The 17,318-nt window shown below is 36.4% G+C and overlaps 2 protein-coding genes across 6 annotated transcripts; both read right to left on the reverse strand.

The window, feature by feature from the left end:
- Window positions 1-680: 680 nt before the first annotated feature.
- On the reverse strand, window positions 681-5,535 carry LOC126622998 (potassium transporter 10-like). Of its 2 annotated transcripts, none has more exons than XM_050291674.1 (9): window positions 5,368-5,535; window positions 4,739-4,972; window positions 4,229-4,454; window positions 3,770-4,015; window positions 3,337-3,387; window positions 2,966-3,226; window positions 2,708-2,875; window positions 2,366-2,620; window positions 681-1,953 (listed from the first exon to the last, which is right to left on the reverse strand). In XM_050291674.1, exons 2-9 carry the CDS (start codon window positions 4,862-4,864, stop codon window positions 911-913), a joined length of 2,376 nt encoding a protein of 791 aa, XP_050147631.1. In that variant the 5' UTR covers window positions 4,865-4,972; window positions 5,368-5,535; the 3' UTR covers window positions 681-910. The 2 variants fall into 2 exon arrangements, with proteins under 2 accessions (XP_050147631.1, XP_050147630.1); XM_050291673.1 differs by having other exon boundaries at window positions 4,739-4,975.
- A 2,271-nt stretch (window positions 5,536-7,806) lies between these two features.
- Window positions 7,807-14,630, reverse strand: LOC126622997 (potassium transporter 10-like). Of its 4 annotated transcripts, none has more exons than XM_050291670.1 (9): window positions 14,155-14,629; window positions 13,421-13,775; window positions 12,911-13,136; window positions 12,122-12,367; window positions 10,866-10,916; window positions 10,466-10,726; window positions 10,180-10,353; window positions 9,355-9,609; window positions 7,807-9,015 (listed from the first exon to the last, which is right to left on the reverse strand). In XM_050291670.1, the coding sequence occupies exons 2-9, from the start codon at window positions 13,550-13,552 to the stop codon at window positions 7,973-7,975; spliced, it is 2,388 nt and encodes a 795-aa protein (XP_050147627.1). In that variant the 5' UTR covers window positions 13,553-13,775; window positions 14,155-14,629; the 3' UTR covers window positions 7,807-7,972. The 4 variants fall into 4 exon arrangements, with proteins under 4 accessions (XP_050147627.1, XP_050147628.1, XP_050147629.1 ...); XM_050291671.1 differs by having other exon boundaries at window positions 13,916-14,629; XM_050291672.1 differs by having other exon boundaries at window positions 12,911-13,133; window positions 13,421-14,630.
- Between the last annotated feature and the right edge of the window lie 2,688 nt (window positions 14,631-17,318).

Genomic DNA, 17,318 nt, shown 5'->3' on the forward strand with positions numbered 1-17,318 from the left:
GAGGCTTACAATCCGAGCTACGAGGCATTCCCCTAACAGTGATATCGTGCCATCATCTCTTCTTTGACATCATTGTAATAACACATTCTGTTGTATTCTGAATTAGATGTATGCTCTGAACATGTCATGCACTATCACTATCTTTATCATTGTTGGCAGTTGAATATTAGTATATTATTTTATGTAGTTCGAACGAAATTTATACGCATGATTTACATGTTCTCAGCATATGCATTCATTAAATGTTCTCAGCATATGCATTCATTAAATGGCTTGCATCACCCTCGGGTGTCGGCCAGCATGTGGCCATCCCGATGTCCCCCGAATATCGGGATCGGGGCACTTATTACCAACAGAGGGAGAGTTTGAACTTGAAATCTTGTCCAACATTGATTACTAATTAGCGAGTTAAATATCATTAATTATCTACCTAGGACATAGATGTAATCTATTATCCACCTATGAAAAAGATTCTAGTCATTTGACACCACTGTGGGAGCAAATTTCCGCTTCGGGATTGAATTTCACCGGACCTTTTTTGTGTACTCTTATTAAATGTTTGTCTTAATTTAATTGCCTTCTGTTTCCTCCTGTTTTCTTCCTTCTACTTGTGTATATAATTTCTGTGCTGATATGTAGCAGATGCATTCGAAGTGGAATGTTGAAGACAAATAAACAAGTACAAAATCACATTGCTTAATCTATTTATTCGCCATTGAAGACTTGAAGTAATATGAAACAATAGATGGAACTTGAGGAGTACAGCAGAAAACTCGTTTCTGAAACAAATTTGGCCGAAAAATCTCCTGGTGGGAGGGACTTAGATTTCGGTCCACAAGTTACAGTGAACTGAAATGGATGACAATATGTAAACTTGAAGTGTTTGAAGTTTACAGCATTGACGCAGATGCTATACGTAGAAAACCTGCCCGACATTCAAGAGACTCTCGTGAGGAACGTTGAACATTACACTCTTTTCCCTGCACACCTTCCTAAGAAATGCGTATAGGTAGTCAATAGCGATCTTCTTCAATAGTTTGGATTCCCTCCTGGCTTTTACGACAGTATTTCCTAGTATGTGCACCACTCCTGCATCTCTACAGTTGTTCAAGAATTCTATCTCATCAGCCTCGGCCTGGCTGCTTGCCGGAACGAAGGAGGTCGGGTTGTTTGCATGCAATGGAGAATCATCAGGCACGATCGAGTCCACTGATGCAATTGACAGGTCTACTTGATTGGAGTGGCGCGTATTGCTGACATTGCTCAACTCGCAATCTCCTGACTGATTAGTTTGTTGCTCAAGTATACTAGATAAGTCAGAGTCTGAAGACGCTTCCATCAGGGACTCAAGCCGGACATACGCGAATAGGTTGTGAAAGAGCTTGTTCTCAAAATCATCATCCTTTTTGTGGTAGTCTTTATAGCCATACCTTGCAACACAACGGAACATGTGGAAAGTCTTGGGTCCAATCCGCTTTACAAGGAACCGCTCTTCTTCTGGGACTGTGAAGACAGGAAGGTACTTCACGCAGACAAAGACGACAACAGAATGGATGGCGGGTAGGTTGGTGATAAAGTGAGAGAAGATCCGGGGCACTCCACTTGCTAGCTCTGTGTATACAAGGCCTATCCCAGGTACGCGAACCAGTCCTAGACTGGGACCAAGTCCAAGAATCCATGCCATTGAAACCTTACTGTGCATCTCCATCTCATAGCGTTTAACTGTACCATAATGCCAAACATACATGATGATAAAGAAGGCTGCTGCGATCACAAGAGGAACCCAGCCGCCTTGATTGACCTTGAGGAGTACGGCAGAAAAGTAAGTGCCCTCCACAACCAATGATAAGCCAGTGAAGATCACCACAAGAATCCAATGGCAGCGCCACACTAATATCATGACTAAAATCATAAGCAATGTGGTTACCAACATGACTATACAAACTGCCGTCCCTGTTGCAACACGTAAGATTATGTTAGATGGTGCAATCTTAACTTCAACCAAGAAGCTTGGAATGAGATACGACAAGTAACAGTCAGAACACAAGTTTGAGAAGAGAAATGGGAAAAAGATTTGCCTAGAATGTTACCCTGTAATCCTTATTGCCATCGTCGATTTCCTAATGCTAAAAGATTTTTCATAGAATTTGAAGATGGCATGATATGGAGGAAACTCCTTACTTCACCGATGCTATAACAAAAATTTCATACTAATCGAAGTCCATGTCTTTTCATAGATGGATAAAACAGGAGAGTAATAACGAATGTTGAAAGAATATCAAACCAATTAAACACTGAAAATTTCATGAAATTATGTTTTAAAGTAGGAAGATGTGTATAATAAGCTGCACCTGGTTAAACTTACCAGAGGCATTCCCAATTTGGTTTTGATTTTTAAACCCAGCTGTCACGGCAATGCAGAGAATCATAACAATCCAATTAATTTCTGGAATATATATCTGGTGACGGTATTTCCTTGATGTATGCACGACTTTGCATCTTGGGAAACAGCCTAATGCAAGTGCCTGCTTGATTAATGAAAAAGTTGCAGTTATGGTGGCTTGACTTGCAACGACAGCAGCTCCAGTTGCAACAATAAACACGGGCCAATATATGTTGTCTGCAAGAACGATTAATCAGAATCTTTCCGCAATGCATAAACCTAAATGGTTATGTTATAATTTGTAGGTAAAGAAATCAAACAAACCTGGAATGGAATGATAAAAAGCACCGAACACGTTGTGTGGATTTTTCATAAGGTATGCTGCTTGACCACAGTAGGCTAATAGAAGACAAGGAAATACAACCAATGTGAAAGCAAGTTGCACGGACGGGACTGGGAAGTGGGATAGGTCAGCAAAAAGTGCTTCAGTACCTGTAAGTGTTCACAACCAGTCTTCAGGGACTACGTCACAAACTTGCTTGTATTTCACAAATAAAAAAGGATGGAATATCGAAAATTTACCTGTTATACTAAGCATAATACCTCCAAGGGAAGTCCACCCATCTTTTCCTCCCCTCTTAAAAAATCGATATACATATACAGGTGAAAAGGCTTTTAAAACCCTACTATCATACTTCCAAACATTGAACATGCCAATTCCTCCAATTACGAGAAACCAAATAAAAACAATTGGTGCAAACAGCCAACCGACTTTATCTGTCCCATAGCGTTGCACACTAAACAAAAGTATCAGTATAACAACAGCAACAAGCACGACTACCTCTGTATAACAAAAGAGTAGTTATGATTAGATTTGGAAACAATGATCGATGAGTAACAAACATGGTGAAGCAAATGAAACAGTATATTTGTGTCCAAGAGTATGGAGATACCATTACTAATCTTGGAGTGGCCTACATTGATCCCACCAACTGCTGACAGAACTGCAAACGATAGTATGGTTAAGGGTTAAGTGTACTTATCAAGCAGAATATGGTTAAGAGCTTCCAATAGAACTGACAAAGAATCATACTCGCTTCAGCGGGAGTTATCATAAACTGTAGAGTATTTTAATGTTCTAACCTAGTCTAAATGCTTTCCAGGAAGTAGCTTTTACCATTTAAAAAAATAGTTTCTCAATTAAGATTGGTTAGAGTATAAGGGATTGCAATATGCTTCCCTTACAAGTTATGTCTATAGGAACTAATCACGCAGGTTGAAAGTGTTGGGATATCCGTAAAACAAAACTACATGATCACGAAAATTACCAATGAGGATAGTTAAACAGAAGAATGATCCTACAATATCAACAATGAAGCTGCGCACCTGATATGGCTGGAGTCAGAATCCCGTCCCCAATCACCATGCAAGAGCCAACTAGGACAAGAATAAGAAGAGTGCTCTGCATAAATGCATGCCCCTCCAACCATCTCCTGGTTCTTGCAGCAAATGATTTCTGACCAAACGAAGAATGACTATATGTTGTTAGTGCCTCATCCGTTTGGTCTTGGTTAGGAATAGCCTTTATTTTTGCATATCGACAGAGTAGTGAATATAGAGCAAACGTTCCACCTGCAACCATGAGGAGGATAAGTTTACATGAACTAAAACCCGGAAGAACAGCATCTATAGCTCTCGATGTATTGTCTCTATCAGTGAATAATCAAAACATAGATACTTTTGATTAATGATCTGAGAACAGCGTTCAAGGTAATACGGTAACATTACAAAGGTGGGAGGGGAAGGAAGAGCTTATATATCAATGATAGACTGTGATCAAATTACCTTGACCATTGTCATTTGCTCGACAGACAATAAAAACGTACTTCAGGAGTGGAATAAGAGTGAGAGAGTAGATAATAACAGATAAAGCTCCAATTAAATCCTCCGGGTCATCAATTCCATCAGGAAATGTATTGTAGAAAACATACAAAGGAGATGTTCCTAAATCTCCATATACCACACCAAGGCTTTGAAACGCAAGCTGCACAAGCAATAATGCTGAAAATTTCTGGAAGAATAAGAAAAGAAGTGATCAGCAACAAGAGCAAATATAGTTCAGAAATAGCAGAATACCTTCAAGGTTACATAAAGCAATCGTTTCAACCATATAGTACGAAAAGTTAATATTAATAACATATCTCTGATGACAATAATGAATTGATTATAAACAAACCAACCCAATCGCTGGACTGCTAGATTTCGAAAGTTCAAAGTCGAATTTCTATTTGTACTGGTGAATTCGGTTTTGAAACAGTTCCACTGAAGAACAGGGGTGAAGGAGTGAGATAGTACCTTTTCCTTGTACATAATTCTCAACCTTTTAGCCTCCTCATCCATGGGCTGATCAAGCTGCTGATCCAAAACCCAAACGCTACCATTCTTATCAGTGCTTTCATCAGCTGCCATTCTTGCAGCCATTCGAAACCCGATGATTCAAAGGACTTTACTTCCCTTCCACCAATTCACCTCTCCACTATATTCTTTTCAATCCTTCCCCTCTATAATTTAAAGTTTGAAACTTTAGTCCTGCTGAACAAGATCCAAAACAGATATCAGTGTTAGCAATCTGAAGATTCTTCTTTTGAATTGCTACCAACTTACCAGGGAAAAATCCAAGAATAACTAAACACCAACATACAATCCCCAATTAAAAAGCTTATCATCAAGTACAAAACACTAAAAAAGCATTCAAGTGAAACAAGTGCACCGCCCAGAATTCCAATACAGTAGATGAACAAGTTGAATGGATCAAATCCAGAGCTTAACACCAAAAATGAACAATAACCCAGAACTCCATTGAATCCATGACAGTCCAAGAACATCCAGGATATATATATATATGTATGTATGTATATATTATAATTTACACAAAGATTGTAAAATAACATGGGAAAAGAAGCAAAATTTATTAGTGTGTTTACCTTGGTTGCAACTTGCAGGTGATATTCCCAGGTGGGTTTTGTCTTAAAGACTTCGAGTAGCTATTAAAGCATAAAACAAGAGTGAGAGGGATGAGAAGACGCCATTTCAGAGCAAAAGAGGAGTTACAGACTTCACCCTTTTTTGTTTTGGCAATCATTGAGTCATTTCTTAATCTAGTCAGGTTGAATGTTTATTTATTTACCTTTTCTGGGTCAATTTCTTGGATCTTACGAAGACAATTGTTATTACCAAGCTTGTGTTTTGGCCTAATTTTTTAATATAAAATGTTGAATAGAAAGGAATTGAACGCGTCCAGAGCTTAGGAATCAAATTATCTGAATCATCGATTGGTGTGTAAAAGAAATTAGAGCCGTTGGTTTTATGTGGTGAGTCAGAAAAATGAGTTAATGGGGATCGTTAGATTGAATTTGTTCCATTCAAATGAATTGATTTCTAGGCTCCGGACACTAAGGTTCGGAACGGATCTAATTCTGAACAGAAATTTAAAAAGAAAAATTAACTAAAAATCCATAAAAACTTTAGTTTTAATGAAAAAGACAAATAAAGATGTAGTAAATAGTACCAAAAAAAGATAAAAATGTGATTTTTCATTAAAAATAAACAGTACCGAAAATATTTTGTTAAAACTTCCAATTTAAAAATCAATACCTTCCTTAAATGTCCGGGAGAATTTCAAGTTACAAATGTTTTTAAGCATGGTAAAAAATTCTCGTAATATGTAATGTCTTGCATGTCAGAAATATGTAGAAGATTTAGAATTTAGAATTCATACCAACAACGTGAAAAGCGACCGACACAAATGCCAAAATCATTCACGAGATCTGTGATGTTATTTTATGAGTTTCTTTTTGTTAACATGCAAGATTCTAAATGTGGGCAAATATGCTCATTATTTTACCATGTTATTATGACTGTGATGTTTCTACATTCCGCTAGTTTGTGTGCCAATTACCAACGTTATACAAACATTGACTTAGTCAATGTCGTACAAACATTGACGTTGTAGTACGGCATTAGTCAAAGCAAGTGCAAGGAAAATATAAACCATGGGATTTATTATCAATTTTATATTATATTGTCATATTTAGGTATGGTGTAATATATTAAAAGTGAAATTAGTTCAAATCTCACCTTTATCACAAAAATTTAGATTATCGTTTTGTCAAAAAAAAAACCAAAAAAAAAAAAAAAAAAGCTTTTTAGTCAAAATGGTCTCTGAGATTAAAAATCAATAGAAATGGTCTCTGAGATTGTCCACTATCCATTATTTTGGTCATTCTGTTAAAAACTCTGTTAATGTTCAGAAACTCTTGGCCAAAAGTTTGGACAATTTTCAAAGCTTTGTAACTCAATTGTTTCTTAAACAAATTCGACTCACACTATATCAAAATGAAGATAGGAAAGTGTAAAATAAGATTATACCTATTTAGAAGCCCAATGGCTGCTGGAGATGGCCGTAAAATAGCCTGGAAGGTGACTGGTCTGCGGGAAAACTGGAAAACTCGCCGGAAATTGGGTAAACTTTAAACGTTCATAACTTCTTCAATACTCAACGAAATCAAGTGATTCAAAATGAAAATCATGCTTCTCAACGACATGAAGAGAATGGTACCTTTCTCAACGGTTAATTCATCGTGGTTTGGCTGGAAAACGGCTCAAAAGTGGCTAACTCGAGATCAAGACAGCCAATTTCGAGCCGTTTTCTGGTGCCTCCTCGCCTATTTTCCAGATGAAGAGAAAAAGTTCGGATCATGGTTTGATGCCTTGCCTATTTATAGATTTTGCATTTCATGTAACAAAAGGGAAATAAAACGAAATAAATATCCAGATTTTTACGTAGAAGACAAGACCTTTGTAGAAAACTGAGTGACACGATGCAACAAGCACGTAGCTTGACATGCAATGAGTTTCCCGCTCAGTTTGTCAAGAGAATTCAGTTCCTCTTTCTCGAGTTCAAAATAACTATTCTACCAAAAAAACTAAAATTTGGAGCTTGACATGTTTTCTGTTAAAAAAAATACCCCCTTTGAATTGTCCCTTTATAAACAGGAAAAAAAAATTACAAAGAAGATTCTCGACGGATGTTAAATACCAGAATTTACATTTCCCATGTCGAAGCTATAAACAAGTACCGAGTTCAAAAGAAGGCAGAAACAGAAAATCCCATTTTTCACAAGTTTCTGTAACATTTCTCAACGGTCTAATTGCATTCCTAATATTATACTAGTAAGCCACTAAAGCTTTGGGAAAAAAAATTATAGGATATGATGGCAATAAGGCCTATATAATGCTTTGCGGTTCAGATACTTTGGTTAGAAGATGCGATTATGAGACAGAGTCGGAGCAAAAAGTATAAAAGAAGACTTAGGAAGAGATTTTAAGAAAAAAACATAAAATACTTGGAGCCAACGGAAGACTTGGCGCAAAACCGAGCGCATTAGCATGCTAGGATACATATAGCCACCCACTTAGTGGTATAAGACTTTGTTGTTGTAACTGTATTTGCAATAATACAGAATTTGAAAAAAATACAATTGGCATTTACATATGATATAAAGTAACTATTTTATGATAGACAAAAAATTACACATAGAAAATCTGTCCAACATTCAATAGACTCTCGTGAGGAACGTTGAAGATCACACTATTCTCCCTGCAAATTTTCCTGAGAAATGCATAAATGTAATCAACGGCTATCTTTTTGTAGAACCTGGAATCCCTCCTTGCTCTCACTACCGTGTTCCCAAGTATATGCACCACCCCGGACTCTCGACAATTATTCAGAAACTCTAGCTCATCAATCTCATTCTGGCTGCTCATCTGCCCGTACGAACTCACGGTATTGTTCGCGTGCGGTGGAGATTTAGCCGGAACAATTGAGTCCACTGATGAGATACTGAGGTCTACGGTAGAAGTGGTTGTGTTGCCATTATTAGTTAAGAGGCCGTCCCTTGATCTCTCAGTTTGCTGGCCATTGATGCTGTACTCATCTGAGTCTGAACACCCTTCCATCATGGACTCGAGCCGGACAAACAGGAAAAGGTTTTCAAAGAGCTTCTTCTCAAAATCATCATCTTTCTTGTGTAGGTCTTTATAACCGTATCTTGCAACACAACGAAACATGTGGAAACTCTTGGGGCCAATCCGCTTGACGAGGAATCTTTCTTCTTCTGGGACGGTGTATACAGGGAGGTACTTAACACAGACAAAGACAACAACCTGGTGGATTGCGGGCAGGTTGGTGATGAAGTGGGAAAAGATGTGGGGCACCCCGCTTGCAAGCTCGGTGTACACAAGTCCTATCCCAGGGACCCGAACCAGTCCTAAACTGGGGCCAAGCCCAAGAAGCCATGCCATTGAAACTTTACTGTGCATCTCAAACTCATAACGTTTCAACGTACCATAATGCCAAACATACATGATGAGAAGAAAAGCAGCTGCAATCACAAGAGGAACCCATCCACCTTGATCAACCTTGCAGAGTACAGCAGAAAAGTAAGTGCATTCCACAATCAGCGACAAGCTGGTGAATGTAACAACAAGAATCCAATGGCAGCGCCACACTAATATCATGATTAGAGTCATAAGCAATGTGGTTGCGAGCATGACTATTACAACTGCCGTCCCTGTAGCAACATAAAATATAACTCAATTGAGTGCAAGCTTATTTTGGAAGAACGAGCTTAAACTAGTAAACATTTCATCACAATTCAATTTCACAACGGCAGGTCAGCAACTATTTCTCTAAATTGTCTCAAAAAAAGTTCACCACCTCCCGACTTCTTCAGCTCTGAGTTTATCTCAAATACTTCTCCCGTCTCTTATTTTATTTAAAGAAGTTTTCAACCATTTTTTTTTTCAAAGAAGATTTCGCAATTACATTACATGTTCTTCGAGTCTAGTTGCACAGAATAGAGAATATGGCTCATGTAAGCTTCACAAGATTTAGCAGAGGATGAACTTACCATAAGCATTTCCAATTTGGCTTTGATTTTTGAACCCAGCAGTCACCGCAATGCAAAGAATCATAAGGATCCAATTAATATCTGGAATATATATTTGGCCGAGGAACTTCTTTGATGTATGTACAACTTTGACTCTAGGAAAACAGCCAAGTGCAAGAGCCTGCTTGATTATTGAAAATGTTGCTGATATTGTTGCTTGACTAGCAACTACGGCAGCAAGAGTCGCAACAATGAAGACTGGCCAGTATATTTGTTCTGCAGTAAGAGAAACAGTAAGCATCTTTGGAACAACAACATGCTGCCTAGTGCCTACTGTATAAGACATTATATTACTTGTTTCCCCGCTTTTCTTAGATTATGTTAGAGATCGCATGGAGATGGCACAGTAAAAATTCTGTACAGGAAATATTACATTCCCACTCCAACTAAAAGACTACAATGTATTTTGTGTCATATCGACTTTGATGATTTTCTTCAAAGCAATCATATTCGTTCAAATATTTGATCAAATAATCTCTCGGCAAATAGAGAAGTGGGGACTTATAGCTCGAAAGGTTGAAAGTATTTACTCTCACACTCAAAGTTAAAGTTTGAGCGTGCCCATCCCCCCCTTGACCTCCCTTGTACAAAAAAATAGACCCAACAATCTACGTTAGTTACGATTAAAAAGACTAAAAAAGGTACTGAAGAGTGAAGAGCATGTTCTTTAATTCTATCAAAAACTATACTTTGAAATGTTATGCCTCAATTTTGAGAAAATCATTATGTGTACTACCATGTTTGATATGGGCATCCTTTAAATGCAAAATATAAATTAGAACAAACCTGGAATAGAAAGATAAAATGCTTGAAGCACAGTTTTGTCTTCATGATTTTTCACAAGGAAGGCAGCCTGTCCGCAATAGGCCAAAAGAAGGCAAGGAAACACGACTGTAGTAAACGCAATCTGTACAGCTGAAACTGGAAAATAGGCAAGGTCGGCAAAGAGTGCTTCTGTCCCTGTAATCATTTATCATTCAGAATTTTCATAGGAATCCAAGATCAGAGATGTGGTAAATTTTTGCTGAAACTTAAAGAGTTGGAAAGTGAAACTAGGATACAGAAACTTTACCTGTTATACTAAGCATAATACCCCCAAGAGAAGTCCAACCATCTCTCCCGTTCCTTTTAAAATACCGATATATATACACGGGGTAAAAAGCTCTCAAAACAGTACTGTCATGTTTCCAGATGTTGAAAATGCCAATACCTCCAATTAATAGAAACCAAAGCAGCACAATGGGAGCAAAGAGCCAACCAACTTTATCTGTGCCATAGTGCTGCACGCTAAACAGACCTACTAATATTACAACAGCAACGAGTATGACATAATCTGCACCACAACAAAGAAAGTATAAGTTAAGAAATAGTTCAAGTAATGACGGAGAAAGATGCAGAGGCAGCAATCATAAAAAATTGACAATTATAAAAGAATAAAAAGTAAACTTTAGCTCCACGGAATTTGATGGTACCATTGTTCATGCCAGGACTTCTGACTTTGATCCCACCAGCAGCTGATAAAACTGTCAAAAGCAAAGCATAGTTAGTCATTTTCTAATGAAAGGTGAACCTGAGGAAAATAAAAAAAATTTAACTTAATTGATATTGATGTGTCACTTTTTTTTATCAAACTGGGTAGAAAAAAAGAGGAATCCATGTTGTTGGGGAAAGATAATTAACACAGCCAATCCAAATGGTTTGGAATGAAGGATGAGTTGAGATAAAAGAAAATGCAACAGAGTTGTACATTCCTAATTACGTAAATAAGAAGGGTATGGGTGTTACGGAAAACTGTTACACAAAGTAGGAAATCTTAAGCAGCGAAATTTTCCCATTTCAATCTTTTTCTGCTTCCAGAATCAAGAAAAGAACATTGAACATATTCAATTATATGGTGCCTAAAATCTGCAACTTTAATTGTCTTCTATGTCCAATAGTTCAGGATGACATGACATTAACCAACTTCCACTTCCAACTCATTACTTCAACCCATGGAAGTGGAACCATATTTTTCTTCAGTAAATCCTGTGACAGTTTCCCAGACATCACTAGATACCAAGACTAATGGAATGCATTGTATCTCTTGAGAATGATGAAGATATTAACTCTTTGAAAATGCAGACGCTGAGATTAATAAGGGAACCACTGAGTACCGAGAAAAACATGGGAAAACCTAAGACTGAGTAAGCATGCAGAAAATCAATAAATCATTTCCTGATACATTGTCATGTGATTTGTAGGCCTTTGTGCTTTTGTTATTTAGTGGATCGTGGGATGCTTCCAAGAACATTCTTCGGCACTTACTTCTTGGCATGGCCCTTTAGTAAGATGAGGAATCATACAGTTTGGATTACTTCTTTTTCTGTTTAGACAGATATGTTAGATCTTTCTGAGTGTAGCACTCTATGTATTGGCTAAAGGCAGACTTTTGAGATTGTTATCCAAGTCGATAACTACATTGACCTCCAGAACACATTATCTTTTTCTAGCTTTTCTTTGTTTCTTAACTTCTTTTGGCCTTTTAATAAGAAGTTTCTCTGTTTCTCAATTACTTCTTGTGTGTATACTTCTTATGTACCTGAGTGCACCATTGGGCCTCTCCTAATTAATTTTTTTCACTTATCGTGGAACCAAAAAAGCAGATTAAAAAAAAAAAAAAAAGGACCAACAGGTAGATTAATTACTTGGAGAGAGGTTAGGATAATTCCAACTGTGGAGGAATGCGTACCAGATATAACTGGAGTAAGAATTCCATCTCCAATCACCATACAAGTGCCTATGAGGACCAGAAGAAGAAGGGCATTCTTCCTTGATGCATGCCCCTCCAACCACTTCTTGGTTTTTGCAGCATATGATTGTTCATGGAAAGTAGAACGACTATATGTCGTTAGCTCCTCATCAGTCCGGTGTTGGTTAGGAATAATTTTAACATTTGCATGCCGACAGAGAAGTGAATAAAGAGCAAATGTTCCACCTGCAACACAGAAACCACAAGCTCCATAAGACTTTACGGTGACTCATAAGCACAAAAGGTACTATACAACTCTTGGAGGCATGTAGTTTGAGAACATTGAAAACAAAGCCGACACAATGTCATGTTTGATCAATTTCAGGAGAAGAACTAAAAAGAAAACTTATCAAACCTTTATTCTAAATTAAGAAGTATATGTATCAGTGTTGCCAAAATAATCACTTCATGTGTAAGTATAGCTTCACACATTGCTGCGCATAACTTAAAACACATAACCAATGATGTGAGCTGGGGATTGAATCGGTAAGTAAAAAATTTATAGGCGTGCATCATTAATGTAAGCCGAACACTGGACACTAGTATATGCTACTTTTGGAAACAATTCTACCAGAGATCACTTTATACGCTAGCATAGATTTTAAATAGGCATATTTTAACTGTAATAGCGAATAATAGTAAAGATGTGCTTTGTCCATTTTACAATCCCATAAAACACCAGAACAGTTGAATTTAATGGAGCAAATCTACAAGTAGAGTTTGGTTTACCTTGACCACTGTCATTTGCCCGACAAACAACAAATACATACTTGAGGAGCGGTACAAGAGTAAGAGAGTATATAATCAACGAAAGAGCTCCAACCACATCCTCCGGATCATCAATCCCATGGGGAAAGGTATTGTAGAAAACATACAAGGGAGAAGTACCCAAATCTCCAAAAACCACTCCTAGACTTTGGAATGCAAGCCGCATAAGCAATAGTGCGGAGAACTTCTGGAGAATCGAAAATTGGATCAGCAAACAGAATCAAGAACATACATTATCTTGCAAATCAACTAATATCAGGAAATTACTCAACCTATAAGCATATACCACATTCCAGTCGTTTTCATAGCAGTTGCATTACGTCCAACAAAGAATTAAGAGAACTACTTACTAATAGTTTAGCCCGAGAAGGTATAAACTCTTATACAGGGAGTAAAAACTGTTTTAACTTCACTGAATTACTTCTGAACTGTTATAGATTGAGGGAAGTGGGAGGATTAGAGAGAGAGTACCTTTTCCATGTACATAGTTCTCAGCCTGCCAGCCTCCTCGTCCATGGGTTGGTCAAGCGTCTGATCCAGAACCCACATACTGCCTTTGTTGGTGGCATCACTGTCTCCATTAACCTCTGCATTTGAAGCCATTGAAATTTCAAAAGGTTCTGCAGCTTCCACAATTTTATTCCTTCTGATATCCCCTTACACCTCACAATCCAAATCCCACAACAGGAATACTCAACAAAACCAATATCAAATCACAAAAAACTGACTTTAAAGCTAGACCCAGATCTTCAATTTTTTATCTTCACTTGAAAATTTTACTCCCAATACAACTTTGAATAAAAACCCAGAAACAAAACAATACAATCTGCACACCAAAAGAGAAAACAACAACAAAAACTGATTAGGATGATATGTCCAGTTCAAAAAACATATCTTTTAAAACAACAAAAGACAATCCAAAGGCACTTTACAGAAATTGACAGAGCTCAAAAAGTTGACACCCACCAAAAGTTTGAAAGAACAAAAACCAAAGTTCCAATCTTCTGATAAAAACCCACCAAGAAAATGAATTGAAACTAAAGTTTTATACTTCAACTCAGTGCCAAATATACCCAAAATTCAGGAATTGAACAAAACCCGTCAAAACCCAGGAACCCAATTGGCAATTGAGGACAGAAGAGCTGAAAGAACACCTCACACAGACAAGGAAACGACAGAAGAAACAAGGAAGTGATAATTATTACTTTTGCCACTGGAATTCCCAGGTGGGGTCAGCTGAGTCTCATCCACAGGATCAAGAAGTTTCCCATGATGCACTAAAGCAGGGAAGATGAACAGAGAGAGAGGGAGGGAGAGAAAGTCAGTTTTCTGCAGGAGAAAACAAAGGCTGGCTGAAACAGAAAGGGAGAGTCCTTTTGCAGTGCAGGTTTTCACAGTCCGTTTGTGGCAGTTTATTTGTTGAAAGCGCAAGCTTTTCAGCCAAATAACAGAAAAACACACAGCTGCTTTAAGGAAAGGATTTACTCATAAGCAACTCTCTGCCAATTAATGGGAGAATGTAGAGAGATATCTAGAAAAAGACAAGCAGAGAAGAGAGAGAGAGAGAGAGAGAGTAAAGAGGAGAAGTTTTTTTTTTTTTTTTTTTCTTTATGCACAAATAAATACACAGAAAGAGGAGAAGTTTGATTGTTAGTTTTCGATACACAGAAAGATCTGGTGCCTCCAGAACCATCAGAAAAATAGAGAAAGATCTGAAAAATTGGTGAAGTCTAAACTTCACATTATATCGAGAAAAAAAATCTTAAATTTTGATCAAAATTGATGAATTTTATCGATATTTCTGACATATCAGTTGAATATTGACAAACTACCGTATGACATTTCCTAAAGTTACATTGTAAATACTAAATTTCCACGTTGTTGAGCAAATTTCTTTTATTTCCATCCAAAACAACCGATATCGATATTTCTATCACTATTAACAAAATTTGCATATCAATATTCCACGATTTCGATATTTTAAACTAATTAGAACTAGGGTTGGCCACAAACCAGGTTGGGTCCAAAATTAGAGAAACTAATTTGTAAATTAAACGGGGGGAACATAATGGATCGTGTTTTTTTTTTCATAAATGAAATTGGCACCTTTGTAAAAGAAAAATTGAGATGTGCTATCCATACATTTTTTTCTTCTTCTTATATACCCTTTGTTAATTTCTGTTATTTAATTTTTTTTTTTTATTCAAATTCGACGACGGTGGCAAATTACGTAGCGTAGCACTCCAAAAAATTAATCAAGTGAGCTAAATTTAACAAATAGTTAAATAAGAAGACTTTTTTTTTTGGGAAATAGTTAAATAAGAAGGTTAAAGATGAAATAGAATAAAAATTTTGAAGCGTGATATATGATGTGGGCCACTGTTCACCAGTTCAACGTTTTTAATGCGAGTGTTGGACCCACGAAACTGATTAGTTGATTGGGTGTGTCTAATCTGGTGGAACCTCGCTTCTTTGTTTATTTATACACTCGCACTGATTATTAGATGCACTTAATAATAAATAAGTACGTTAATTAATATTTAAGTTATAACTTAATTATCAACAAACACACCATTTGTTTATAAATTTTGATTTAAGAATTTGATCTCACTAGCATTACCCATTGACAAAAACACTTGATTAATTATTAACTTATATTCAATGTATAAAACATTGATATAGGTGGAAACATTGATATCAATTACCTTCGGCAAAAATTATAGAAATTTGCAATGAGGTGGGTATACAAACTCATTAAAATTTAGTCGAAATTAGAGAAAAATTTCTCAATAAAAGTTCAAAAGTTTGAATTCTGCAATGGGTTCAGCAAATTTTTTTGCAGTGAATCGGTAAATATCATTGATCTTCGTTGATTTTCCTACCTCGCCGATATAGGGTGAAATTTTCATTTCACCCCCTTTTTCGATATCAATCCTTAATTTTTCAAATATTTCGATGAAAATATCGACAAATTTCAAGGATATTTTAAACACTGCTTATGTCCACAGGTTGCACAATAATAGTAAGAGAAATGCTAAGGAGACCCTCAAAATGAAACTCGGCATAGAGACTTTATCACCATATTTTTTACACAATGTTTTAAAGTATTGACTGTAAGTTTCAACAAAATATGTGAGTCTGCGAGCGATTGTATGCATAATATTCATTTTAGTGTATTTTACTCAATCAAACAATGAATCTCGAAGCTTTTCTTATCAATCCAAAAATGTTGTTTGTATTCAGTTTTATGATTATTTCCTTTGTCAAATGAGTTTGGTAATAGAGATACATATTAATATAAAGAATTTTAGCTAATGTTTTTAACATTGAATTTTAGCGATAATCAAATAGGGTTATCTTTCGAGCGGGTTGAAAGTTTCGACAAGATTTTGATGAAGTTATTGTACATGTCTTTTCGGACATGGATCCTCTCCGGACCTAATTGTCCTAATACTAGGGATTCATCAATCCGGACCGTTGAAATTTGATCCAACGGTTAAAGTTATTATAACTTTTAAAGTGAGCTCCTGATTGTAGCCGTTTGATTAAATTTCAACGGTCCGGATTAATGGATCCCTAGGATTAGGACAATTGGATCCGAAGAGGATCCATGTCCTGTCTTTTCCATCTTAATGAACATCGTAACTTTTTTTTTAAAGAAAGAAAAAGCACTCTAGGGCTAGGGTTTTGGTTTCACTGTCATAACTGGATTCCTAATACTATTATAGTGATCTACATCTAAATATTCTACGGCCCATTATTAGTAGGTTGAATAGTTACTTTAGCAGTGAGTAGAAGACATTGGCTTTTGTTTTTTTTTTTTCTTTTAATTTGCTATTTTTAGAGGGATGAGAGAGTTTGAAATTATTAGAATAATTATGAAAAATTTTAAACTCATGACGTATGTGTGAAAACGCAACATCTAACAGTTTATCTACTAGAATATTGCATGCACCACATGCAAAACTTTGGCTCTTGTGGTTCGACACAAAAAGGATTATTCTATCTAATTTGTCGAGAAAATGTTAGCCTTGTCACTTCCTTTTAGTTTAATTGAGTCACAATACATATGAACTTCTCTTTTAAGAGGGAATCGTGACAATAAGACAAACTAATTGAATCAATTGTCTTAAGTGGTTATAACTTTCTTTTTAATTCCATTTTATATGTATTCGAGTTTTTCTTCTTTTTCTTAATACAGTTAAGGTCAAAACTATCGCTTGTAAGTTGTAAATAAAAGAAAAGTAATCATTTTCCTAGGTGGAGGAATTTTAATTTTTGTTTTTTCAAGCTTATCTTTGTTGCATCCAAGGCTGTTCATTTCATTTTATAATTAGCATTTTGTGTACAAAATAATTTCATTCTCTTC

The sequence above is a fragment of the Malus sylvestris genome, chromosome 5 (genome assembly GCF_916048215.2).
Source record: "Malus sylvestris chromosome 5, drMalSylv7.2, whole genome shotgun sequence".
Classification (NCBI taxonomy): Eukaryota; Viridiplantae; Streptophyta; class Magnoliopsida; order Rosales; family Rosaceae; genus Malus; species Malus sylvestris.